Source organism: Sphaerodactylus townsendi, linkage group LG02 (assembly GCF_021028975.2).
Source record: "Sphaerodactylus townsendi isolate TG3544 linkage group LG02, MPM_Stown_v2.3, whole genome shotgun sequence".
In the NCBI taxonomy this organism is placed as follows: Eukaryota; Metazoa; Chordata; class Lepidosauria; order Squamata; family Sphaerodactylidae; genus Sphaerodactylus; species Sphaerodactylus townsendi.
The window spans coordinates 177,538,499-177,564,490 of NC_059426.1; the positions used below are offsets into that span (position 1 = coordinate 177,538,499).

The window sequence follows — 25,992 nt, forward strand, 5'->3', positions numbered from 1 at the left end:
CTGACTCAAGAAGGTTTACTCTGATTGGCCATTGGAGATTTGATTGGCAGTGCAGATGTTTAAAAACATTGCTAGGGAAACAGCTGGCCTCATGCACAAGGATTCTGTGGCTGACTCCGCCTCCTGCAGCAGCCATTTTGTGGCTGACCCCGCCCCTTGCAGCAGCCATTTTGTGGCTGGCTCCGCCTCCTGCAGCAGCCATTTTGTGGCTGACCCTGCCTTCTGCAGCAGCCATTTTGTGGCTGGCTCCACCACCTGCAGCAGCCATTTTGTGGCTGGCTCTGCCTCCTGCAGCAGCCATTTTGAGGCTGACCCTGCCTCCTGCAGCAGCCATTTTGTGGCTGGCTCCGCCTCCTGCAGCAGCCATTTTGTGGCTGCACATAGCCCTGGATGTCAGAATTCCAATGGTGCCCCAGGCTCAGAAAGATTGTGGGCACATGGCTTAGGACCGTGGTGGCGAACCTTTGGCACTCCAGCTGTTATGGACTACAATGCTGGCAGGTGCTGATGGGAATTGTAGTCCATAAGATCTGGAGTGCCAAAGGTTCGCCACCACTGGCTTAGGATATCTCTGGATCCGGCCAAATCTCTCTCTGGCCCCCAAACTCAATTCTCCAGAAATACCAACGTGGCAAGGATATTAAGGTGTGTAAATGGAGTGATGTGTGGCCACAGAGGCTGAGGTACACATGTGTCCGGGGGGGGGGGGGTTGACCTGAGCTCTCTGCAGAGACCGACCCTGAGTCCAGCCAGCCCCAGAGCGCCAAGAAGGCACAAGAACCGGTTGTGTTGTGCTAAAGTGCCAAGAGGTGCGCCACAACAGGTCCGTATGGCTTCTGCTACGACCCCAGCTGAGCGGCGGAGCCCAGGGCGGGCGAGGTGAGGCTCTTCACAATCCGGCCGAGGTTGGCGATCTTCTCTTCGAGGAGGTAGTTCTTCTTCTCGGCCGTCTTCTGCCGCTGCTCGGTCATCTCCAGCGCTTTCAGCAGCTGCGTGTTCTCCACGTACAGGTCCTTGACCATTTCGTCCGCTTTGGTGCTCTTCACGAACTGAAACGAAAGGAGAGAATGCGGATTTCCCCCTCTGCACACGGAGCCCCTTCCACGGGTGGCATTGCTCGGATTCAGTGTGCGAGCCACGGCTTTGTTCAGATTTGGGAGTCCTGGAGGCCCAGATTTGAGGGGCCCTCATGATCATCTACCCTACCCCCCTGCTCAGTGCAGGAAATCCAAAGCCAAGATCCTTTCTGCTGGATCACTGCCCCACCTCTGTGTGAAGACATGCAGGGAAAGAGAGGCCCCTCGCCCAGTGGTGGGATCCAAAAATTTTAGTAACAGGTTCCCATGGTGGTGGGATTCAAACAGTGGCGTAGCACCAATGGGGCTGGGCGGAGCACGACGGGGGCATGACCAGGCATTCCGGGGGCGGGGCATTAATAGTTTCTCTGTTACTGTAAAAAACTCCTACTGTAAAAAAAAAGTTCCTAATTTCCAGCTGGTATCTTTCTGTCCATAATTTAAACTCATTCTAGCAAGTCCTATCGTCTACTGCCAACAGAAACAACTACTTCTCCTCTAATTGACTGCCTGTCAAATACTTTATACTTTCAAATACTTAATTTTGTTTCTAGAAATCAAAAGAAGGAGACTTTCCTTAAACAAGGAACTTGACCATATTTCTAAAACATGTTTTTAAAACAGCCCAACAGGGAGAATGATCCCGTTTTCTACCTTCGCTAACCAGCCACATAGGAAACAACAGGACTTTATTATTGTTGGACCTAATGGAATTTCTAACGGAAAAGAAGACCCAATTAGTAACCCCCTCTCGGCACACACCAATAATTAGTAACCCACTCTTGGGAACGGGTAAGAACCTGCTGGAGCCGCCACATCCCCGAAGGGCTCTGGGTGGTGTACAACATAAAACCATATTTAAAATCATCATAATACAGCTTCCATAAATATAATACAAAATATAATACAAAATATAATAAATATAATATTTTAAATATAATATAATAAAATATACAATATAAAAAATATAATATAATATAATAAAAAAATAGTGGAATGCACTAAAGCCCATGAGTGGGTTTCTTAGCAGCCAAGATGTACCTCTGCATCAAGGAATACTCCTGAGAACACTATAAGGCAGGGGCGTCCAACTCTGGAGCTTCAGATATCCATGGACTACAATTCCCATCAGCCCCCGCTGGCATGGCCAATTGGCCATGGACATCTGAAGCGTCAGAGTTGGACACCCCTCCCCTAAGGCAATCCAAGCAGTGACTTCCACAAGCCCTTCCGATACTGCAGAGGATTCTGGGGGATTTTCCCTGGGCCGGAGGGTCCTCTGAAGCACTGCAAGGGGTTTGAAGGGTAGCCCCAGGGTCAGGCCGGCCACGGGAAGGCTCACCTGCTCTTTGAGCTGATTGACTTTTTCCCGGAGGAGCCTCTTCACCAGCCTCAGCTGCTGCTCGACCTCCATCAACCTGTTCTCCATGGTCTTGAGCAGCTGTTCGCGTCCGCCCTGAAAAGAAGCAGAGCAGCAATGAATCGGGGCCGAAAAATGTCCTCCTGAGGTTCCTGAAGGCCTTTGCTTGCAACGTGAGCATCCCTCAGCAAGGGCAGGGAGCCGGGGGCGCTCAGGCAGATGATGCAGTCGAGGAGATTCCCCTGGGGGCAGATTCTGGAAGGGCCAATGCTTTCGTCCAGGGGCTCCCCCTTGTGGAACCCATGGGCAGGGGTGGGATCCAAAATTTTTAGTACCGGTTCCCATGGTGGTGGGATTCAAACAGTGGCGTAGCGCCAATGGGGCTGGGCGGGGGAGCCCGCGACAGGAGGCGTGGCGGGCATTCGAGGCGGGGGCATTCCTGGGCCGGGGCCGGTGGCAAGGGGCCTTGGCAGCTGCATGAGTCCTTAGTGAGCGAGCGAATGCACGCAGGCGCAGGCTGCCACGCACGCCGGTGCACCTCCTGCTAGACTGCTTCAAGTTCTGCGCGCTACTGCTGAGAGGAGGGGCGTAGCTAAGGCAAAAATCACGTGGCAAAATCACCCATTAGTCACCCCCTCTCGGCACACACAAATAAGGAGTAGCCTACTCTCAGGAACCTGTGAGAACCTGCTGGATCCCACCTCTGTCTCTAGGGCCCCTTCCGCATCAGCCAACACGTTTTCTGGCATCTGCCAAGTGTTTTCAGCAAGTCGGGGGAGCCGGGTGGGAGTCTTCTCCAGCAAGCCTCCCAACCGCTTGGCTTTGCAGCTTTTAAATATGTTGCTTTGGTAACAGCTGCCACCACAACCCAAGATTCTTCGCCATAAGACGGAGGGCAGGTAATGGCAGCCATTTTGTGGTTGGTCCCACCTTTTGCGGCAGCCATTTTGTGCCAGGCTCCACCTCCTGCGGCAGCCATTTTGTGGCGGAGTACACTCAGCTTCTCAGAGCTGCAAAAGTACTCGCGGGCTTCAAAGATGGGGGATCCCGTGTTAATGTTTGAAGCAAGCCTTTCCACCCCAAAACCCATGCTCGTTGCGGGGTGTTGTGTTGTGTTCAAACAGGTGTCCCTCCCCCGCTCATTTTAAATATGGTGCCCAACGAAATCTCTGGGGCTTTGCGTCTTTCAAATTAAATGGAGGGCGTGAGGTCAAAGAGGCACTGGTTCCGTTGTGCAACAGGGCAGTCTGTTCACACGACTTGTGGGACCATCACTGATCACAACGTCCAAGAGTTCTCTTTGCCGAAAGCGGTCATGGCAGGGTGCGTGTATGAGACTACACCACAGGTGTCAAACTCGCGCCCCTCCAGATGTTATGGACTACAATTCCCATCACCCCCTGCCAGAATCATGCTGGCAGGGGATGATGGGAACTGTAGTCCATAACATCTGGAGGGCCGTAGGTTTTACACCTATGGACTACACCAATACCCTTTCTACCTTCCACCGAGGTGGGTCCATCTAGTCCGGAAGCCGCAGGCATTTCATTTCCCTTTGCTATTAGACTGTATTGGCTGTTTCCTCAGTGGGGCAAATGGTCCCATAACCCCTACCACTAGTCTCCAGCTTTGGTCCAGAGGAGGGCAACCAACATGGGAAAAGGCCTGGAATCCATGCCCTTTGAGGAGAGACTTAGGGAGCTGGGGATGTTTAGTTTGGTGAAGAGAAGGTGAAGAGGTGACATGATAGCCATGTTTAGATATTTGAAGGGATGTCATGCTGGTGAGGGAGCAAGCTTGTTTTCTGCTGCTCCAGAGACTGGGACCAGGAGTCGTGGGTTCAAGGTGCAGGAAAAGAGATTCCACCTAAACATCAGGAGAAACTTCCTGACAGCAAGGGCTGTTCAACAGTGGAATTCACTGCCTCAGAGTGTGGTGGATTCTCCTTCTTTCAAGGTTTTTTAAGCGAGGCTGGATGGCCATCTGTAGGGAGTGCTTTGATTGTGTGTTGGACTGGATGGGCCCTGGGATAGAAAATGTTGACAGAGAGACATTTTTCTCTCTTTCTCACAATACCAGAACCAGGGGGCATCCATTGAAAATGCTGGGGGGAAGAATTAGGACTAATAAAAGGAAACACTTCTCCACGCAACGTGTGATTGGTGTTTGGAATCTGCTGCCACAGGAGGTGGTGATGGCCACTAACCCTTTAAAAAGGGCTTGGACAGATTTATGGAGGAGAAGTTGATCTCTGGCTGCCAATCTTGATCCGCCTTGATCTCAGATTGCAAATGCCTTAGCAGACCAGGTGCTCGGGAGCAACAGCCGCAGAAGGCCATTGCTTTCACCTCCTGCACGTGAGCTCCCAAAGGCACCTGGTGGGCCACTGCGAGTAGCAGAGAGCTGGACTAGATGGACTCTGGTCTGATCCAGCTGGCTAGTTCTTATGTTCTTATGTCTCTTCCAACTGTACGATTCTAAATCACTGGAGACTTGGAGGTGGAGATTGGGGAGCTGCTGTTTCCTCTGGAGAATGGTTTTATGTAGTCCAAAGATCAGCTATAATTTTGGAAAAATGTCAGAATCTACCTGGACATTGGCCACCCTACCTATCAGTTGTGATTCGGCTCAGTCATCAAAGCACCCCATCAAGAGGGGGGTAGGACTGTTAACCCCGCTCCCCCCCAGACCACCTACAGAGCATTCCTACTTGCTTTCCTGTGCAAACAGCAATCTTTCTTTCTTTCTTTCTTTCTTTCTTTCTTTCTTTCTTTCTTTCTTTCTTTCTTTCTTTCTTTCTTTCTTTCTTTCTTTCTTTCTTTCTTAATTAATTTTATAGGCCACCTCATCCCCGAAGGGCTCGAGGCGGCTCACAACATGACTGTTTCCAGAACAGTAAATCAATATAACATAAAATCTAACTCATTAAAATTCAGCATCTTCTTATATGTCTGGCTGCAGCGGCAGCATCTTGCAAATGCAAAACATCCAGATTACACCGGACCCCTCAAGATAGGAAGTCTGGGACCATTTAGAGCTCGGATCTCCAATGTGGTGCCCGTGGCACCCAACCAACAACTTTCCTGCCCCCAACTAAGTGGTTTTAGAAAGTGTGTGGGAACCAGGCAGGGCTGAGAGAGCTCCAAAAAACTAGCCCAAGGAAGGCCACCCAGCTGGCATGTGTTGGAGTGCACAAGATAATCTGGCTCACCAGATAAGCCTCCGCAGCTCAAGTGGCAGAGCGGGGAACCAAACCCAGTTCTCCAGATTAGAGTGCACCTGCTCTTAACCACTACACCACACCACTACACCATACTTTTTTGAGATTTTGAGTGTGGAGTCTGAGGAAAACAGGGTTTGGGGAGGGAAGGGAACTCAACGGCGGTCCGGTGCCATAGAGTCCACCCTCCAGAGCGGCCATTTTTTTTTCCAGGGAAACTGATCTCTGTTGTCTGGAGATGAGCTGAAATTCCAGGGGATCCCCAGGTAACCACCTGGCAGTGGCGTATTTGCCTAGGGACAAGGGGTACCCCTTGCCCCCAGGCGCCACTCTCCTGGTCATGTGGGGGGCACAAAATTGCCTCCCCACGTGACCAGGAAGACGGCAGTGGGGATGTCGAGCTGGGCACCCCTGACCCCACCTATGTCGATGACACATGGGTGGGGTCGAGGACCCTCGAAGATGACGAGGTAGCAGGACTTCCTCCTGCTGTTGTCTCTGAGCACCCTTAACCCGCCCATGTCATCATCAACATGGACATGGGCCGGGTCGAGGGTGCCTGGCTCCACCCCCAAGGGGGGGTCATCCGGAGACAATGTGTCTCTGGGCGCCATTTACCCCTGGTATGCCTCTGCCCCCTGGAGAGGAAGGAGAAGAGTTTGAATTTATACCCCCCTTTTGTATCCAGTAACGAGATTCAAGGTGGTCCACAAACTCCTTTCTGTTCCTTTCTCCACAACAGGGACCCTGTGAGAATGGTGGGGCGGAGAGAGTCCCAAAGAACTGTGACTGGCCCACGGTCACCAGAAGGCTTCATGTGTAGGAGCAGGGAAACAAATCCAGTTCACCAGATGAGAGTCTGCGGCTCATGGGGAAGAGGGGAATCAAACTGGGTTCTCCAGATTAGAGTTCACTGCCCTCAGCCAGTACACCCCTCTAGTCCCAAAGAGACTGGCATCTCTAGCCCCAATTGGGTTTTCCAACAAGCAGCAAAGCCGGTCGAATAATAACAATTCTGGCTGGCTCTCCAAAAAAAACCCTAATCTATTTGTTAGTGAGACGAAGACACCCACGTATTTAAAATGTGTATTTTATTGGTCCAATTACAAATTCCAAAAAAGTCTTGCTCTTTCCCCGTTTTAAAAAGTATTTATGCACCTCATACAAAAATCTGTATAAATAACCCCGATTTTTCTTCTTCAGATCCAATATATATAAAAAAAATTCCACCCCTTTGTGTTTAAAAAATAGTTACAGCATAAAATTTGAGGGGGGGGGGAAATAGTGTCTCTCTTTCCAAAACTCCCCAGGATACGCCCTTCTTAAATAACATAAATTAAAAAAAAAAAAGTTTTGACTCGAAACAAATAAAAAAATATTAAAGACAGCCGTTGTGTGATTGAGTTTCTTCCACATATATACATGACACACACACAAATAGATTTCAAAATAAATAAAAGGGAAGAACACATAATACTGAAGAGGTTTAAAATAAGGTGTTTTTTTTTAAGTTAAAACAAAACAAAAAGCAAAGAAGCAGTTGGATTTCCCCAGGTGTCTCAGTTTGGGTGAGTATGGAGCGAGACGCGTTAGCAGCCAAGGGGTGTCAAAGGTGCCCGATCCGCCTGTATGTGTCGGCATGCAGGGATCGCTGTTCCGGAAGCGAGGCCTGAAGAAAGAAGGGAAGGAAGACACACTTCACCCGGTGTCTTGGAAAACAGCACAGTCGACTTATTAAGACATACACACACACGCACGCACAACCGGCATTGGTTTAGCAATTGAAGCAAGCGGGCCCCAAAAAGCGAGAGCCGAAGCAGGAAAACACGGGACAGCTTGTAGCAAAAGATTAGTATCTGCCGTACAGTCGACACGCAACTTGCGAACGGCCTCGTTTGTTCGCGCCGGGCCTGCGGATACCAAATCTGAAACCCTGAGGAGTCACCTGAACACCCCTCCTTCTACAGGCCACCGTTTCAAAGATGGTCTTTTTAAATTCGTGTGATTATTTACTTTCTTTATATCTCGCCTTTTCTCCCTAATAAGGATCCAAAGCCGCTTACAGGCGCCGTTTTACAAAGCTACGCCCTGGCCTAATTCAGCAGAAGGTAGCTTCAGAAGTTCACGTGAAGAACAAGAAGGGGGTAGATGTATTGTCAAAGGCTTTCAAGGCTGGAAACTGGTTGTGGTGGGTTTTCCAAGCTGTGTGGCCGTGGTCTGGTAGATCTTGTTCCAAACGTTTCGCCTGCATCTGTGGGTGGCATCTTCAGAGGTGAATCACAGAGAGAAGTGTGCTACACACTGTGTACCCAACTAAACATTCCTATGATGAAGTTGCATCCTGTAATTCCAACAGGCAAACTCACACTAACAGGGAGCTTTGATCTCTGGATGGAGAAACCGGAAAGGCTATGAAAATTTACCCAACACAAAAATAGGAGCCAAATGGGCACTTTAAAGGGTGGGAGCGCCAAATGGCAAGGAGGGGAGTTTTCCTGAGGGGAAAAGACAAAGGGAAAGGAGTATTCCATCATGGACCTAGCCCAGAGAAGCATCTCTCTTGGCTTGGGGTCTGGACAGAACAAGAACGTGTTTAGCCGAGAAATCTCCGCAACTGAAGTTTATTTTCATTTCTTTGTTTTGAATTTTCATAATAAAATCCTTGAGAACTCAGCTGGTTTTGGAGTTTTTGGAAGAAAGGACCCAGGTTTTACAGAAACAAGCATGGCTCTCCCAGGCTTGATTTTGTCATACCGTATCCTGTTTCCCCAAATATAAGACATCCCCTGAAAATAAGACGAAGTGGAGGTTTTGCTGAAGTGCGAAATATAAGGCATCCCCCAAAAGTAAGACGTAGCAAAGTTTTTGTTTGGAAGCATGTCCGACGAACAGAACACAGGAAAAATAAGACATCCCCTGAAAATAAGACATGGCGCAACTTTGGGAGCAAAATTAATATAAGGCTGGCTGTCTTATTTTCAGGGAAACACGGTATTTTCTTTCTTTCTTTCTTTCTTTCTTTCTTTCTTTCTTTCTTTCTTTCTTTCTTTCTTTCTTTCTTTCTATCTATCTATCTATCTATCTATCTATCTATCTATCTATCTATCTATCTATCTATCTATCTATCTATCTATCTATCTATCTATCTATCTATCTATCTATCTATCTATCTATTTGATATACCGCCCTATCCCCGGAGGGCTCAGGGCAGTGCACAATATAAAACATCATATAAAAACATAAATATAATATAAACAGCAATTATAACCAAAAACAGCGTCCCACGAAACCCTTACATAACCCTCCTAAAAAGAAATAAAGAGAGAATAATGGGTCCCAATGGTATTAGGGACCCATAGGAGTTGACCTCCACTGATCCTGTCTATTCATCATAATTCCCTTCTCACTGGACACAGTGCGGAACGGACTTCCCTCTGTGATACACCTCTGAAGACGCCGGCCACAGGTGCAGGCGAAACATTCGGAGCAAGATCCACCAGACCAGGGCCATGCAGCCGGGAAAGCCCCCCACAACCAGTAGCTTCAGAAGTTTGTGTGAAGAAGAACACAACGTCTGCTCTGCCCAGTGAGGGACTGTCAAGAGGATCGGCCGTACCTGTGGCATGTTTGTGTCCAGGGGACGGTTCTCTAGCTCCTCCTGCAGGCACTGGGTCCTCCTCTCGGCCTGGAAGAGTTGGTGCCGCAGCTGCTGGTACTGCTCCCAGGGGACCATGGCGCAGCCGGGTGGCGGGTGCAAGTGAGGCTGCAGCTCACGGGGGCGCTGGCTCTGGCTGATCCTCACGCTGGCGCTCGGGTGGAGCCGCTGCCCGAGAGAAGAAGCATCACAGGACTTCAGAATGGCCACGCCGGAACCCCCCCTTGGCCGGAACTCCCCTTCCGTCAGCAAAGGCACGAGGGGAAGCCCCCCACCGCCACCAAAACCCTTCCATCGCACTTTCAGAAATGACAGGTGAGCCCACCTGTGGCCACAGGCTTCGGTCACACTCAGAGGAGAAAACACTTCTTTACCCAAGGAGTGATCAAAATGTGGAATAAGCTGCCGCAGGATGGTGGCCTCAGGTATAAACGGCTTTAAAGGGGGATTGGATAGATCACAGGTGTCAAACTCGTGGCCCTCCAGATGTTATGGACTACAGTTCCCATCATCCCCTGCCAGCATGATGCTGGCAGGGGATGATGGGAACTGTAGTCCATAACATCTGGAGGGCCGCGAGTTTGACACCTGTGGGATAGATTCATGGAGGAGAGATCTATTAGTGGCCGCTGGCCGTGGGGACTAAAGAGAACCTCCACCCTCAGAGGCAGTCAACCTCTGAATCCCTGTGCCAGGAAGCAACACGAGGGGAAGTCTGTGCCCTGCTGTTGGCCCTCCGGAGGAACTGGTTGGCTGCTATGTGAGACGGGATGCTGGAATGGATGGACCACTGGTCTGATCCAGCAGGGCTCTTCTGATGTTCTTATGAAGGCCTCGGCCTCTATGCCCTGTTGTTGGCCCTCCAGAAGAACTGGCTGGCCACTGTGTAAGACAGGATGCTGGACTAGATGGACCACCAGTCTGATCCAGCAGGGCTCTTCTGATGTTCTTATGAAGGCCTCGGCCTCCATGCCTTGTTGTTGGCCACTGTGTGGGACAGGATGCCGGACTAGATGGATCCCGCCCTACCCCAGCACAAGGCCAAGCTGCAGGTGGCAAATAAAATAATTTCCCGCACAAATTTCACAACAGTAAAACCATTCCATAGAATAGCTATCAAATATTGTAAGTCCGTTAAAACCATTAAAACTTATGTTTTTATGTTCTTATATTATGTTCTTATAAAATCTTATGTTCTTATAAAAGGGGCTTAGACAGATTTATGGAGGAGAAGTCGATCTATGGCTACCAATCTTGATCCTCCTTGATCTGAGATTGCAAATGCCTTAGCAGACCAGGTGCTCGGGAGCAGCAGCAGCAGCAGAAGGCCATTGCTTTCACCTCCTGCAGGTGAGCTCCCAAAGGCACCTGGTGGGCCACTGCGAGTAGCAGAATTCTGGACTAGATGGACTCTGGTCTGATCCAGCAGGCTCGTTCTTATGTTCTTAACTAACTCCTCAAGATGGCACTCCTCGGACAGGCTGAGCGATCTCCCAGTTTCTAATGCCTCCTTCCCAATCTAAATTTACCTTAAAAGGGATGGAGGAGCAGTAAAAGGGCCAGGCAGAGGGGGACGTAAAAGGCCTCGTCTTGAAACCCCGGAGAGCCGCTGCCAGTTTGAATAGACAACAGAGATCTATAGTCTGAGTCTCTCAAGGCAGCTTCATGTGTTCATAAGAAAGTGCGTGGGGATGCCACCAGTGGCGTATCTGCCAGTGGGACATGGGGGGTCAATGCAGCCGAGCACCCCCCCACTAGATCACACGGGGGGCGCCTGGTGGGCCCGCAGCAGGCTCCCAACCTGGCTGCTCCTCAGGAAGGAGCAGACTGGCGGGACCGGGAGGCGACGGAAGACACTGCCCCCCCCACAAACTCCTCTGGCCACAAGTCAGCGGATCTAGTGGGGGGCGCCTACTGGCAGCTAAGTGGGGTGCAGGGGTGCCCAGAGCAGGTGTTGCCCCAGGCACCATTTCCCCCCAAGTATGCCTCTGGATGCCACTAATTGCTGGGGGGGGGCGGAAGGCAAAGACCCCCAGGGGGCTGCAGTTCCTGAAAACACCTTATGAAAATCAGCAAACCCAGGAACAAGACTTTCAACCTGATAATTCCATGGAAGGCATGCAGGCAGAAAGGGGAAAAGGACGATGGAAAGAGACACTCGCAACCTCACAAAAGAACAAATGGATTGGCGGAAAAAACACACAGAAAATGAGGATGGGAGCCACTTTTCATTTCGGGAACAGCTAACTGAAACGTTCCCTCTCCCTGCTAGGAGAATTAACTGCTGCCCGGTCTTTGCCGATCGTGAATAAAATGCATGAACATGTTCCTGCCCAGGAATTAAGATCGCACCAAGAGGCCCTCCTGACTATCCTGTCAATCAAAGCAGTTTGCCAGTTGGGCATGTGAGGGGGGAGCTTTTTGGATGGCAGCCCCCCCCCATTACGGAACGACCTTTTAGAAGAAGAAGAAGAAGAGTTTGGATTTATATCCCCCCTTTCTCTCCTGCAGGAGACTCAAAGGGGCTGACAATCTCCTTGCCCTTCCCCCCTCACAACAAACACCCTGTGAGGTGGGTGGGGCTGAGAGAGCTCCGAGAAGCTGTGACTAGCCCAAGGTCACCCAGCTGGCATGCGTGGGAGTGCACAGGCTAATCTGAATTCCCCAGATAAGCCTCCACAGCTCAGGCGGCAGAGCGGGGAATCAAACCCGGTTCCTCCAGATTAGATACACGAGCTCTTAACCTCCTACGCCACTGCTTTTAGGGTCGTGCGCCTGCCCTCCTCCCTTTCAATCTTTCAGATGCAGACGAAGGTAGTTTTCTTTAGGACTGCGTTTGGTTAAGTCTACTAGCAGCCCTGAGTTGTGATTTTAAATTTTGCTTTTTATCTGGTCCATCCATTTTCTATCCGTGTTCTAAGCCACCTTGTGCTCCGTAAGGAAGAAACGTGGCGAATATGCATTTTAAAGAAACGAGCAGTTTTGATTGTTCCACGAAAATGAAAAGTAGCTTCTTCAGGAGAGACGAGCAATTGTTACCCATTCAGTATTAAGTCTGAAGAACAAATGAAGGAAGGGGGGAGAGAAATTAAGAAATGAGATTATTTTTTTTCCCTCCATGCAGCGGAATGACACGAAAAAGGTTTTGTTCTACCTTCGCACGCTGGCAGAACCCTGCCTTCCTCTCTGCTAGTTCCAATCACCAAGGTCTACACAAGGATTAGCCAGCGGGGAAAGTCAGCAAGCAGAGAGAGAAAGTTATATGAGTCAGAAGGGGGGGGGGAAATAGTTTGCACAGAGAAAAAGGCTTCTGAATAAAGAAAATCAAGGATCAGAAATCTTCCATGGTAGAGGGGGCACAAACGCCATCTTCTCCCGCTTGCAGGAATCAAAGCAACGTATAAATAATAAAAAACAAAACATCTCTTTCAATTCCATTGTCCGCAACAGAATATCCTGAACACAATGTTGGGTGCATTCCACAGAGGTCAGCTTTTTTACAAACTTCAGCTAAAATACACATTCCTGTCGCTCCAGGCTGCAAAAATGGAACAGCTAGCAATAACAGAAAATATGTGTTTATTGAGGGGGGGTGGGTTCCCCCCCCCCCCCATCGTGATGCAGACAACATCCGGGGAAATCTCCGAAGCAAGCGGAATGCGCTGAATAAATATTTACAGCGGTTCAAGTAAGGTCGGTTTCAATGCTCTGCTCAGCGATTTCCCCGTGATGTCTAACAAAAGCCGAAAAAAATATATGCAAAAAAATAGCTTTGCTCATCTACAGCTCGAGCATCTCGGCAGATTTTCACAGCCGCTGGCGAACGGAACGCCTCGGATGCCCCCCTTTTAAATGTGGGCTCAGGCACCTATATTGCAAGCAGGCACCTATATTGCAAATGTGGGCTCAGGCACCTATATTGCAAGCAGCGACTGGGGAAGACCCTTTTTCCTTCTCTACCCAAGGGCCAAGAACGTTGCGTCAAATAATGGCGCTCAATATTTGAATGAGGTGGGACCTGCAAGAAGTCCCCCCCCTCCACCACCACCCCCCGCAATATTCTGGAGAGCCAGTGTATGCTCAACAATAATTCTTAAGGTGTTTTATTATTATTATTATTATTATTATTATTATTATTATTATTATTATTATTATTATTATTATTATTATTATTATTATTATTATTATTATTTATTAAACTTGCTATACCGCCCTATCCCCGGAGGGCTCAGGGCGGTGAACAACATAAAATCATACAAAAAACATAAAAATCTTAAAACAGGTACATTCTACAATAGGGCCCGCGAGACCCATATACCACCCTCTTCCAAAAATGAGGAGAGAGGAAGGGAAAGGTGTTTATTGCGGAGAGAGGAAGGGAAAGGTGTTTTGTAAGCTGCTTTGAGACTCCTTACGGTTGAGAAAAGCGGGGTATAAATCCAAAACTCTTCTTCTCATAACCTTAAAAGTTGGAATCATATGCACAGTGTAGGAAGGATGGCAGGTGACAGCCAACCAGCTATTGATGGATTTAGAAACCAGACTGTTGATGGATTTAGCTACTGAGGTGCCTTTAACGACGGTGGCAGGAGAAAAATTAAGAAAAACTACGAAAAAAAATCAGTGGGGTGCTGTGTGGTTTCTGGGCTGTATGGCCGTGTTCTAGCAGCATTCTCTCCTGACGTTTCGCCTGCATCTGTGGCTGGCATCTTCAGAGGATCTGATAGTAGGAATGGAAAGCAAGTGGAGTATATATACTGTGAGGTCAAAAGGTGAGGCCATCTGAATGGAGTAGCCTGGCATGTGAGTCACAAAGAAGTCACAAAGAAGTCTCACATGCCAGGCTACTCTATTCAGAGGGCCTCACCTTTTGACCTCACAGTATATATACTCCACTTGCTTTCCATTCCTACTATCAGATCCTCTGAAGATGCCAGCCACAGATGCAGGCGAAACGTCAGGAGAGAATGCTGCTAGAACACGGCCATACAGCCCGGAAACCACACAGCACCCCAGTGATTCTGGCCGTGAAAGCCTTTGACAATACAAAAAAAAAATCAGCCTTGTGTGGTTACTGAAGTGCCTACCGGAAGTGACAAAGGTCTAGGAATCAACAGAACCCCTTCAGTTTTAGCACAGTTTCTGACAAACCCTAGAGATACCCTCTGTCACTTCCTGTATGAATCTCCAAAACGTACACAAGGCTTCAAAATAATTCTCCTACAATACTATACCCCCCCCCACACACAATTTTTCAGAGGTGAGGTGGACAATGACAGGGGTCTGCAACCTGCGGCTCTCCAGATGTTCATGGACTACAATTCCCATCTGCCCCTGCCACCATGGCCAGTTGGTTCTCGGCACTGGAGCCCATGAACATCTGGAGAGCCGCAGGTTGCGGACCCCTGGGCTAAAAGGAGAGCCTTCTCAAGCCCCTTCCACACATGCAGAATAATGTACTTTCAGTCCACTTTCACAATTGCTTGTGTAACGCCCATGCTCAGAATGGGTTGACCCAGAAAGGGGTGGAGACTCAAAGCAGCAAGAGGCTGCAGAGCTCATGTAGTTTGGAGGAGACAAGGCTACCAGACTCGGACCTTGGGTTTTAGTGTTTGTAATGGGTGAGAGTTCTCCTGGAAACCTTCCTCATGTTGAATCCTGTTCACCAAGCCCTTGGAGTCTTCAGGAGCCAACCCACTTGCAAAGAAGAATTGGACTTGGCAGTATCAGTAGATGGTAAATATAAGGACTTGAAAATGCAACCTGAACAGGACCTTGAAGTGTGATGTTAAATGTTGATGTTTGATGTTATATGTTAAGAAAGTAAACCATTTTGTTTTTAAAATGTGTTGTTGCACACTCATTCCAAGTTCTGCCCCACAGAACCCACAGATAGAGGTTACACTTGCAAGTGGATTTTGCTCTTCCGCACAGTCAAATCCAACTGCAAAGTGCACTGAAAGTGGATTGAAAGTGGATTATTCTGCGTGTGTGGGAGGGGCCTCAGTTATGACACCGCACCTTTGAAACAGCCCCTCCCTCAATGCTCTCCTGGCACCAGATCTGTTGACTTTCTTTTAATAAACCCACTCATTTTACAAGCTCTTTGGTGGCATTTGTATTTTTCTCCATCGGCTGCCGATTAGTACCACCTCGACTGGTTTATTTGCTGGCCCTGATAAGTTTTAAACTTGGCAACTGTTTACATTCCTCATATTTCAGCTGCTCGATAGTTTTCATTCAATTTATCTTCTCTTTGAGAATGTTCTTATGGTTTTTTTTTGTCATTTGACGCTTCTGTTTATTGCGAGACTTTCCAGATACTTATTCTTCTGGAAGGGGGGAAAGAAAATGTTTGAGAATATCCTGTGGTGGGACGTTTTCATCTTGTCACTGGGCTGGATAAACCAGCAGGTAGAGGAAAAGCCAAAACTCAAAAGAGCCGGACAAATCTCTTTGCTGCAGCCTGTAAAGAGAGCCCCCCCCCCTCATTATTTCTTTCCTAGGAAATAGAATAAAGGAAGATTCTGCTACTAAAAATGTACCTCCATCAGCTGTTCGTCCAGTTTTACTTGTTTTTTCCTGAGGCTCTCGTTTTCCATCTTTACGGTTTCCAGGTCATGTTCCAGAGCATTCAACTGGCCGACCTGCCAAAGAATTTGATCTAATTTTAGAGAAAAGCGGCGCAGGCGATGGTTTCTCTCTTTGGACGTAGCCAGGCGTAGGTCCCAGTCTAATAGCATCAGAGCCCAGCCTGCAGCCAGAGAACTTTTCCCACTCATAGCCAAAGTGTCCCGGTGGGTGAGCTACATTGGGAACAAACCACTCTAGACTCCGTGGTTGCCTTCCGTCTCAGACCACAGCTGAGCAGATGGAGATTAGTGAGGACTAGCAACGATTACATCAAATTGGATACCGTCTACAATTAGCAATAAAACAAACAGCCTTGTATCCTGTTGGATCAGCCCCAAATGTTAGCCTTGACCAATGTCCCCGTTTCGCACAGCTGCCTACATATATGAAGTTGCCTTCTACTTGAGAGCCAGGGTGGTGTAGTGGTTAAGAGCAGGTTGTATTATAATCTGGAGAACCGGGTCTGATTCCCCACTTCTGCACTCCAGTGGCGGAGGCTTATCTGGTGAATCAGATGTGTTTCTGCACTCCTACATTCCTGCTGGGTGACCTTGGGCTAGTCACAGTTCTCTCAGGACTCTCTCAGCCCCACCTACCACCAATACGAACAGCTCCCCACCCTCCTCTGACAGCCCTTCGAACTCTTTTAAGAGAGCAGCAGTGGCGTAGTGGTTAAGAGCAGGTGCACTCTAATCTGGAGAACCGGGTTTGATTCCCCACTCTGCCACTTGAGCTGTCGAGGCTTATCTGGTGAGCCAGATGTGTTTCCGCACTCCTACATTCCTGCTGCCTGACCTTGGGCTAGTCACAGTTCTCTCTGAACTCTCTCAGCCCCACCCACCTCACAAGGTGTCTGTTGTGGGGAGAGGAAGGGAAAGGAGCTTGTAGGCCACCTTGAGTCTCCTTACAGGAGAGAAAGAGGGGATATAAATACAAACTCTTCTTCTCATTCTTCTTAAATAAATCAAATTAACAAACAGGCAGGGGAGTACAATTTCATGAAGGGTTAGGAACTTGTTTTGAAGGTGGCATGAGCCAAAGTTCAAATTCGGCTTTTGGATGAATGACAAATTACTCAGGCTCATTTCTTCATGCTGGAAAAGACAACCTCTGGTCTCGAACTGACCTTCCTGGTAGCAGAAATCAGCTCCTTCTGCAACCGCTCACATTCCCTCCTCAGCTTCTCTTGCTCAACCGCTTTCACGACCCCCGACTGGCTTTGGTGCTTCAGGGAGAGGAGGGCGGAGTCCAGCTGCCTCACCTGGGGTCCAAGCGAACAAATCATCAGCAAAGATGGCAGGCGGTCAGCAACAGGCCCCAGCAAAGCATTCTCATAGGATCACAGAGTTGGAAGAGATCCCTAAGGGCCATCCAGTCCAACCCCCTGCCATGCAGGAACACACAATCAAAGCACTCCTGACAGGTGGCCATCCAGCTTCTCTTTAAAACCCTCCAAAGAAGGAGACTCCACCACACTCCGAGGTAGTGCATTCCACTGTCAAACAGCCCTGACTGTCCGGAAGTTCTTTCTAATGTTTAGATGGAATCTCTTTTCCTGTACCTTGAATCCACTACTCTGGATCATAGTCTCTGGAGTCGCAGAAAATAAGCTTGCTCCCTCACCAACACGACATCCCTTCAAATATCTAAACATGGCTATCATGTCACCTTTTAATTTTCTCTTCACCAAACTAAACATCCCCAGCTCCCCAAGCCTCTCTTCGTAGGACATGGATTTCGAACCTTTGACCATTTTGGTCGCCCTCCTCTGGACCCATTCCAGCTTGTCCTGAATTGCGATGCCCAGAACTGTATACAGTATTCCAGGTGAGGTCTAACCAATGCAGAATAGAGAGGTATAATTACATCCCTCGATTTTGACACTGTACTCCTATTGATACAGCCCAGAATCGCATTGGCTTTCTTGGCAGCCACATCACACTGCTGACTCATGTTCAGTTTATGGTCGACTAAGACTCCCAGATTCCTTTCACACGTAGTGTTGTCTAGCCAGGTGTCACCCATCCTATATCTGTGCATTTCATTTTTTCTGCCTTAGTATCTTACATTTATCTCTGTTGAAATTCATTTTGTTTGTTTTGGCCCAGCTCTCTAATCTGTCCAGGTCATTTTGAATTCTGACTCTGTCCTCTGGATTAACGATTTTTTGGTTCAATCCATTATCATTTTCAAAAACCACCTGCAGTTCTCTTCGTTAAGATTCGTGTCCTGTATTTAATACTTTAGAAACTGTTGAAAGTCGCAGCATTGATGTGGCATTGAATTACCTAATTGCAGAGAACTACTAATGTACCTAATGGTTACAGCATTCTACTGAGGAAGAGCTCTCATTTATCACGAATGGCGTTTTAGAATGCCTCATTCTGGATATTTTTGCAATCCTTAAGAAAGTGTACAGCCAGTGGTGGGATCCAAAAATTTTAGTAACAGGTTACCTTGGTGGTGGGATTCAAACAGTGGCGTAGCGCCAATGGGGCTGGGAGGGCACGACGGGGGCGTAGCCGGGCATTCTGGGGGCGGGGCATTAATGATTTCTCTGTTACTGTAAAAAACTCTTACTGTAAAAAAAAAGTTCCTAATTTCCAGCTGGTATCTCTCTGTCCATAATTTAAACTCATTATAGCAAGTCCTATCGTCTACTGCCAACAGAAACAACGACTTCTCCTCTGCCTGTCAAATACTTAATACTTCCAAATACTTGATTTTGTTTCTAGAAATCAAAAGAAGGATACTTTCCTTAAACAAGGAACTTTACCGTCTTTCTAAAACATGTCTTTAAAACAGCCCAACAGGGAGAATTATCCCGTTTTCTGCCTTCGCTAACCAGCCACATAGGAAACAACAGGACTTTATGACTTTTTGGACCTAATGGGATTTCTAACGGAAAAGCAGACCCAATTAGTCACCTCCTCTCGGCACACACAAATAATGAGTAACCCACTCTTGGGAACGGGTGAGAACCTGCTGGATCCCACCTCTGGGTACAACTATTATAACCACTAACCAAAGTCCCTTCTGAATGCTGACCATTACGATCTCCAGTAAAGGACGGTATCCTTGAATTTAATCTGTGTTTCATTACAGTTAAAAACAAAAAAGAATTCCTAGATCATAATTATGTATACAATTGTATTTTCTGCACATGCATATTGTTAGTGCTTTGTATTTTTTGTAATTTTTGTATTTTTGTATTTACGCATGTTCATAACTGTTTTAGACAGTAGTGCATTTATACTCACTTTTCAATACACTTAAGTAAATGAGTAAGTATAGAAGTTTGTGTGTGTGTGTGTGTGTGTGTGTGTGTGTGTGTGTGTGTGTGTGTGTGTGTGTGTGTTGTCAAGCTGCCGGGCTGGCAATGTTTTTTGTTAGAAGTAGAAGAGTTTGGATTTATATCCCCCCTTTCTCTCCTGCAGGAGACTCAAAGGGGCTGACAATCTTCCCCACTCACAACAAACACCCTGTGAGGTGGGTGGGGCCGAGAGAGCTCCGAGAAGCTGTGACTCGCCCAAGGTCACCCAGCTGGCGTGTGTGGGAGTGCACAGGCTAATCCGAATTCCCCAGAGAAGCCTCCACAGCTCAGGCGGCAGAGCGGGGAATCAAACCCGGTTCCTCCAGATTAGATACACGAGCTCTTAACCTCCTACACCACTGCTGCTAGAGCCCTATTTATAGTGTGTAGCCCCCCAAACAACCCCCAAATCTTCTTGATCTCGAAGGGGTCACTGGACTCGAAACTAGCTGTCCTACTGAAGACCACACGGCTACCCTCTGAAAAAATCTCCTGGCCCAGAGACCCTCTTCTAAACATTAAAAATTCAAGGAAGAGGCCTCAAGTACTCCCAAGGGGACCAGGCCCTGCCATGGCTGTGTTGCTCCCTGTTTGTGGTGCTCTTCCAGGATCAAGAAATGATCTCTGAAGGGGCTGGGGAAAACACCTGCCCCCGCCCGTTTCAAGCGAGCTTCTAACTCAGTGGTGGGATCCAAAAATTTTAGTAACAGGTTCCCATGGTGGTGGGATTCAAACTGTGGCGTAGCGCCAATGGGGCTGGGCGGGGCACGATGGGGGCGTGGCCTGGCATTCCAGGGGCGGGGCATGACTGGGCGGGGCTGTGGCAAGGACGCAGCCACTGCGCTGGTCCTTGGGCGGGAAACGAATGCACGCAGGCGCAGGCTGCCACGCACGCCGGTGCACCTCCTGCTAGACTGCTTCAAGTCCTGCGCGCTACTGCTGAGAGGAGGGGTGTAACTAAGGCAAAAATCACGTGGCAAAATCACCAATGAGTAACCCCCTCTCGGCACACACAAATAATGAGTAACCTACTCTTGGGAACCTGTGAGAACCTGCTGGATCCCACCTCTGCTCTAACTGCTCCAACACAAAAAAATGCCACAAGGGAGTTTCGGACCCTCATAGCTTTGGGATCACTTTTCCCCTGCACTTCACTGTGACCACTGAGATCCACTAAGGCTGCCATCTTGAATTACACCTCTGTATCCTGGCTTCTGTCTGAACAACACCCCCTTCCCACTTTCTGCTTGGGATATAAAGGCTCAGTGATTTCTGTGCAGCCTCCAGCAGAAAGATGCAGATAGTATGTGTGTAAAATGGAACATATTTCTTTAAAGGGATCACATCTAGGGCAGGAATCTGCAGCCTGCGGCTCTCCAGATGTTCATGAACTACAAATCCCATCAGCCCCTGCCAGCAGACCCCTGATCTAGGGAAATGCAGTCAATTACAGCAATAAATGATGTGATTCCATCTTTCCTTCTTTCGTGGTTCTTTCCCACTTCCTTCTGGTGCCTGTTCTCGGTGCCAAGATTTATTGTTCCCTCCCTTACAAGATGTAAACGTCTGATGGAATGGGTTATGAGGGGGACAACCATCGCCCTTTTACTGTTCCTGGTCCCAAGGCAAGAATTATGAATTTACCTTCATCACAGGACAGTTTAACGTGGCTCTTATAATGGGAGTTTTATGAAGGATTTTGAACCCTGCAGGTGTTTCTAGAGAGACTATAAGTCATGCCTGTCTATTTTGATGTATGTTGGAGTTGAATGGGAAAAAGATATCAGTCACAGATGCAGATGAAATGTGAGAAGAAGGAGGAGGAGTAATAGTTTGGATTTATCCCCCCCCCCCTTTCTCTCCTGTAAGGAGACTCAAAGGGCCTTACAATCTCCTTTCCCCTCCCCCCCCCACAACAAACCCTGTGAGGTGGGTGGGGATGAGGGAGCTCCGAAAAGCTGTGACTAGCCCAAGGTCACCCAACTGGCATGTGTGGGAGTGCGCAGGCTAACCTAGTTCTCCAGATAAGCCTCCACAGCTCAAGTGGCAGAGCGGGGAATCAAACCCAGTTCTCCAAATTAGAGTGCACGTGCTGTTAACCACTAAGCCACTAGCCGTTCAGCAGAGGCCAATTTGCTAGTGGTCCCTGGCCCCTCAATGATGCAGCTGGCCTCCACACGGGCCAGGTGGAACACTCTTCCTCCAGCTGTCCGGGTCCTGCGGGACCTTGGTGGGTTCCGCAGGGCCTGTAAGACTGAGTTGTTCCGCCGGGCCTTTGGAGTATCCAGTCTCTGAAGCCCCCCCCCCCCCTTACGCCCTTACGCATTTATTTTACCATCTTATTTTTGTTTCCATCTATGCTACCCTCCTAGGGAGGAGTCCGCCCGTCCCCTCCTTTTAGGGAGGCTCCTAATAAATTGGGTTTTGGGACGCCTGATATTTTTGCACTGACTGCTGTTTGAATGGATTTTACTGGATTTTATTTATTTATTTATTTATTTATTTATTTATTATGGGATTTATAAGCCGCCTCACCCCCGAAGGGCTCGAGGCGGCTCACAGAATAGCTGCACGTTCAACAACAATCAACAAAACATATCAATTACAAGGGTGCAGCTTAGTTCATTAAAACTAACTTAAAACTTTAAAACTTAATAACAGTTTCAATTACATACCGGTTAAAACATCAAAGCGCCCGATCTACAGGCCAGCGGAGGGAGGGGATAGGTCGGGCCCAAGATGGAAACCAGGGCCCGGCCAGATAGGAAACGGCAGCTTCAATGGGGGGGTAATAAAACCGCAGCCAGCCCCCCCAAAGGCCCGGTGGAATAGCTCAGTCTTACAGGCCCTGCGGAACTCACCAAGGTCCCGCAGGGCCCGGACAGCTGGAGGTAGAGCATTCCACCAGGCAGGGGCCTGGTGGAATTTTAGCAAACGTAATGATTGTTATGTGGTCACTATTGTGAACCTTTATGATATATTGTATACATGTGGATATTGTTGTGCACCGCCCAGAGCCCCTTGGGGATGGGGCGGTCTACAAATCCAAATAATAAATAAAAATAAATAAAATAGCCAGGAAAACTCACAACAGCCACTTGATTCTGGCTGTGAAAACCTTCCGTCAGTACACAGGAGTTACCTTTTCCCTGGAATGAGCGAGCTCGGCCTTGGCGCTCTGGACGTCCCGCTGGAGCCTCTCGTTCTCCTGCCTCAACAGCTGCTGTTCTTGCTTGACTAGCTGATCCAGTTCCTCCCAGCACAGCTTCTTCTGCTGGCTCTGCAGCCCCGTGGAATGAGTGGCCAGTTCCAGAACTCGATTCTGAAGGACACCCAAGACACGGCAGGGTTAGAACTCTTGCAGCAAGAGAGTCAGGTTTCAGTCTGGGAGGGCAGAGTTCCAAGGTAGAGCTCAGCTGTGGCATCACTCCTTGCAGCCTTGGCCAAGTCATTGTCTCTCATGAGCCAGCGTGGTGTAGTGGTTAAGAGCAGGTGCACTCTACTCTGTAGAACCGGGTTGGATTCCCCGCTCTGCCACTTGAGCTGTGGAAGCTTATCTGGTGAACTAGATTAGCTTGTGCACTCTGACACATGCCAGTTGGGTGACCTTAGGCTAGTCACAGCTTTTCGGAGCTCCCTCATCCCCACCCACCTCACAGGGTGTTTGTTGTGGGGGGGGGGGGAAGGGGAAAGGAGATTGCGAGAGTGGGTAACAATCTAAATTCTCTCTTAAAAATGTGGGCCATGATGATGACCATTATGTATATTCCCTTTTATTACAATCAGTACGTTATTCAGAAGATTCTCAGATTAATTCTACTGCTAAGAATTTGATCGAATTTGCCATTAAGCACAATATGTTATGGCTTAACGGCCTAAAATGTTATGACTCCTCCAGTAATTTCACGTTTGTTAGTAAGTTGGGAAATAGCGTTATTGATTACTGTCTGATGTCACCAAAACTTAGAACACTTGTACAGTCATTTATGATAGATGATTTTTTATTGGGGGATCACCTTTCACTCAATCTCGTTCTGTATAAGGATGTGATGACGGATGCTCCTACTGATACAATCAAGGAAAGTTTACCCACATTCTACTGGTCATCACACCTGGCTTCTGTCATCAATGAGTTAATTAAATCATATCAATTAGGCTTTCTTTCAAGTGCCACCTTGAATGCAGCTTCTCCCTATGAGACAATTGGCAATTTTGAATTGATGATTAAGTATATTGCAGACCACCTTATGAAGTCTGCTAAACATAGGTCTCTTGGTAAAACCGAGAACCATGCCCTTTCTGAAATAATGAAACAAAATTAACACCCATTTTTTGAAGGGCACACCCCTGAACTAACGAGCTACCTTGTCATTGGCCGTCTGCAGCTGCTTGTGTAGTGACACCACTTCCTGCTTCAGAGCGTCGCTCTCCTGCTGAGTCGTCCTGAGGTCTGACTTAAGTCTGGACATCTAAAAGTTCCAGGGACGGAGCTGTGTTAATCTACTGTAGCCGAAAAATGATATTCTGTACAGCATCAGCAAAATTCTGGAACTAACATGCAAGTGAAAGATAAAAAGGTCAACCGAGCAGGAGCTGAGAGCAAAGGAGTTCAAGTTACCAGACCCCGGCCACATAGCCCGGAAAACCCACAACCACCAGTCAAATCCGGCCGTGAAAGTCTTTGATAATACACAGAGTTCGAGCTAATTGGTTTCTCTTTTTGGGCAAATTACTATTAGCAATATAAGCTACACAAACACGTGTGGCACATGGGCGCTGGCTCAAGCAATTTGTATTACCTGTTAGTTACTTGTAAAGTATGCCAAATTGTTGGCTACCACGGTATTTATAAGAAATTCAAGCCACCAATCCAGGATTTTCATTAATTGTTATGAACTTGTATCACAGTCACAACGGGTGACATTGACGCAATAATATTTACAAGATTATGGACATTGTTGGATATGATTGAAGTCTATAAAATTATGCAGGGGGTAGAAAATGTTGACAGAGAGAAATTTTTCTCTCTTTCTCACAATACTAGAACCAGGGGGCATCCATTGAAAATGCTGGGGGGAAGAATTAGGACTAATAAAAGGAAACACTTCTTCATGCAACGTGTGACTGGTGTTTGGAATATGCTGCCACAGGAGGTGGTGATGGCCACTAACCTGGATAGCTTTAAAAAGGGCTTGGACAGATTTATGGAGGAGAAGTCGATTTATGGCTACCAATCTTGATCCTCTTTGATCTGAGATTGCAAATGCCTTAACAGACCAGGTGCTCGGGAGCAACAGCCGCAGAAGGCCATTGCTTTCACATCCTGCACGTGAGCTCCCAAAGGCACCTGGTGGGCCACTGCGAGTAGCAGAGTGCTGGACTAGATGGACTCTGGTCTGATCCAGCTGGCTTGTTCTTATGTTCTTATGTTCTTATGTTGGTTTAACAAATACATGATTATGGACTTGAGAGAAGGTGGTCTTGTAATAAATTGTAGCATGAATTGGATTTAAAGTGGAGATACATATGTGTTATGGAGATATAATAGTTTGATAAGTCTAATAGCCAACCATTTGGCATACTTTACAAGTAACTAGCAGGTAATATAAATTGCTTGAGCCAGCACCGATGTGCCACGCGTGTTTGTGTAGCTTACATTGTTTTGAACGTAGCACATTCATTTCATAGATTGTCCAAATTACTATTAGCCTCACCTATCTTAAAGCACCATTGTGAGGATAAAATGGGGAAAACTCCACATACCGGAGGAAATTTCAGTGCAGGACTGTGTAAGAAAGATAGCTATGCTTTTCATAAGCAGTAGGGACAAAAACGTGTGAAATGATAACAGGTTTGCCATTTTTCTTAAGCAAAGACCAAATATATAAAAGGGGAAAGCGGAACAGTCCGTGCATTGTGGCCAGCGGCGGGGGGGGGGGGGGGGGGGGGGGCACCTGAAGCAACACGTGCTCTGGGCGGCACCACCCCACCCTGCTGAAGGAGCAACCTGGCGGGACGGGGCAGGGCCGAGGGGAGGGGTGTCCTGCTGGCGTGAGTCCGGGGACATGTAACCCTACATCAGTGGTGGCGAACCTATGGCCCGGGTGCCAGAGGTGGCACTCAGAGCCCTCTCTGTGGGCACGCGCGCACAGAGTTCATAATGTGGGGGAGAAATCGCCCCCCCCCACACATCTAGGCTGACCTGGGACGCTAGACTTGATGTGCGTGCACCTCAGCGAGCAGGATGGACTCAGCTGGCGGGCCTGGTGCCTGTGCTCCAGGTGGCTGCTGCCTGGGGAGAGAGGGGGCAGAGATGCTAGAGAGGCACAGAGCGGCGCATGTGGAACTTGCTGGAGGCTACAACAGGCTGGCCCAGGGGTAGGGAACCTGCGGCTCTCCAGATGTTCAGGAACTACAATTCCCATCAGCCTCTGTCAGCATGGCCAATTGGCCATGCTGGTAGGGGCTGATGGGAATTGTAGTTCCTGAACATCTGGAGAGCCGCAGGTTCCCTACCCCTGGGCTGGCCCCTGCTCGAGGGGGTTATTCAGGTTCAATTGCCGTGTTGGCACTTTGCGATAAATAAGTGGGTTTTGAGTTGCAATTTGGGCACTCCGTTTCGAAAAAGTTCACCATCCCTGCCCTACATGTCCCCGAGAGCGCTCCGCCTCTGCTTGTGGCAGACCTATGAGAACCCAGCTCCCTAATTTCTTTGCTTTTCTGCTGTCAAGTTGC

At 48.3% G+C, this 25,992-nt stretch overlaps 1 protein-coding gene across 7 annotated transcripts in view; it reads right to left on the minus strand.

Annotated features, from left to right (window-relative positions):
• Positions 1 to 279: 279 nt before the first annotated feature.
• NIN (ninein) overlaps positions 280 to 25,992 on the minus strand; it is a 146,272-nt gene continuing 120,559 nt past the window's right edge. For 3 of the 7 annotated variants that reach the window (XM_048486108.1, XM_048486106.1, XM_048486107.1), the window contains exons 26-32: positions 23,622 to 23,726; positions 22,400 to 22,579; positions 17,071 to 17,205; positions 15,857 to 15,958; positions 9,273 to 9,479; positions 2,419 to 2,532; positions 280 to 1,049 (exon numbers count right to left, since the gene is read on the minus strand). In XM_048486108.1, the coding sequence (XP_048342065.1) occupies positions 840 to 1,049; positions 2,419 to 2,532; positions 9,273 to 9,479; positions 15,857 to 15,958; positions 17,071 to 17,205; positions 22,400 to 22,579; positions 23,622 to 23,726 (1,053 nt within the window). In that variant the 3' untranslated portion in view covers positions 280 to 839. Of the gene's footprint in view, positions 1,050 to 2,418; positions 2,533 to 6,730; positions 7,326 to 9,272; positions 9,480 to 12,465; positions 12,521 to 15,856; positions 15,959 to 17,070; positions 17,206 to 22,399; positions 22,580 to 23,621; positions 23,809 to 25,992 lie in introns of those variants that run through there. The other 4 variants (XM_048486109.1, XM_048486110.1, XM_048486111.1 and 1 more) reach the window with 4 other exon arrangements.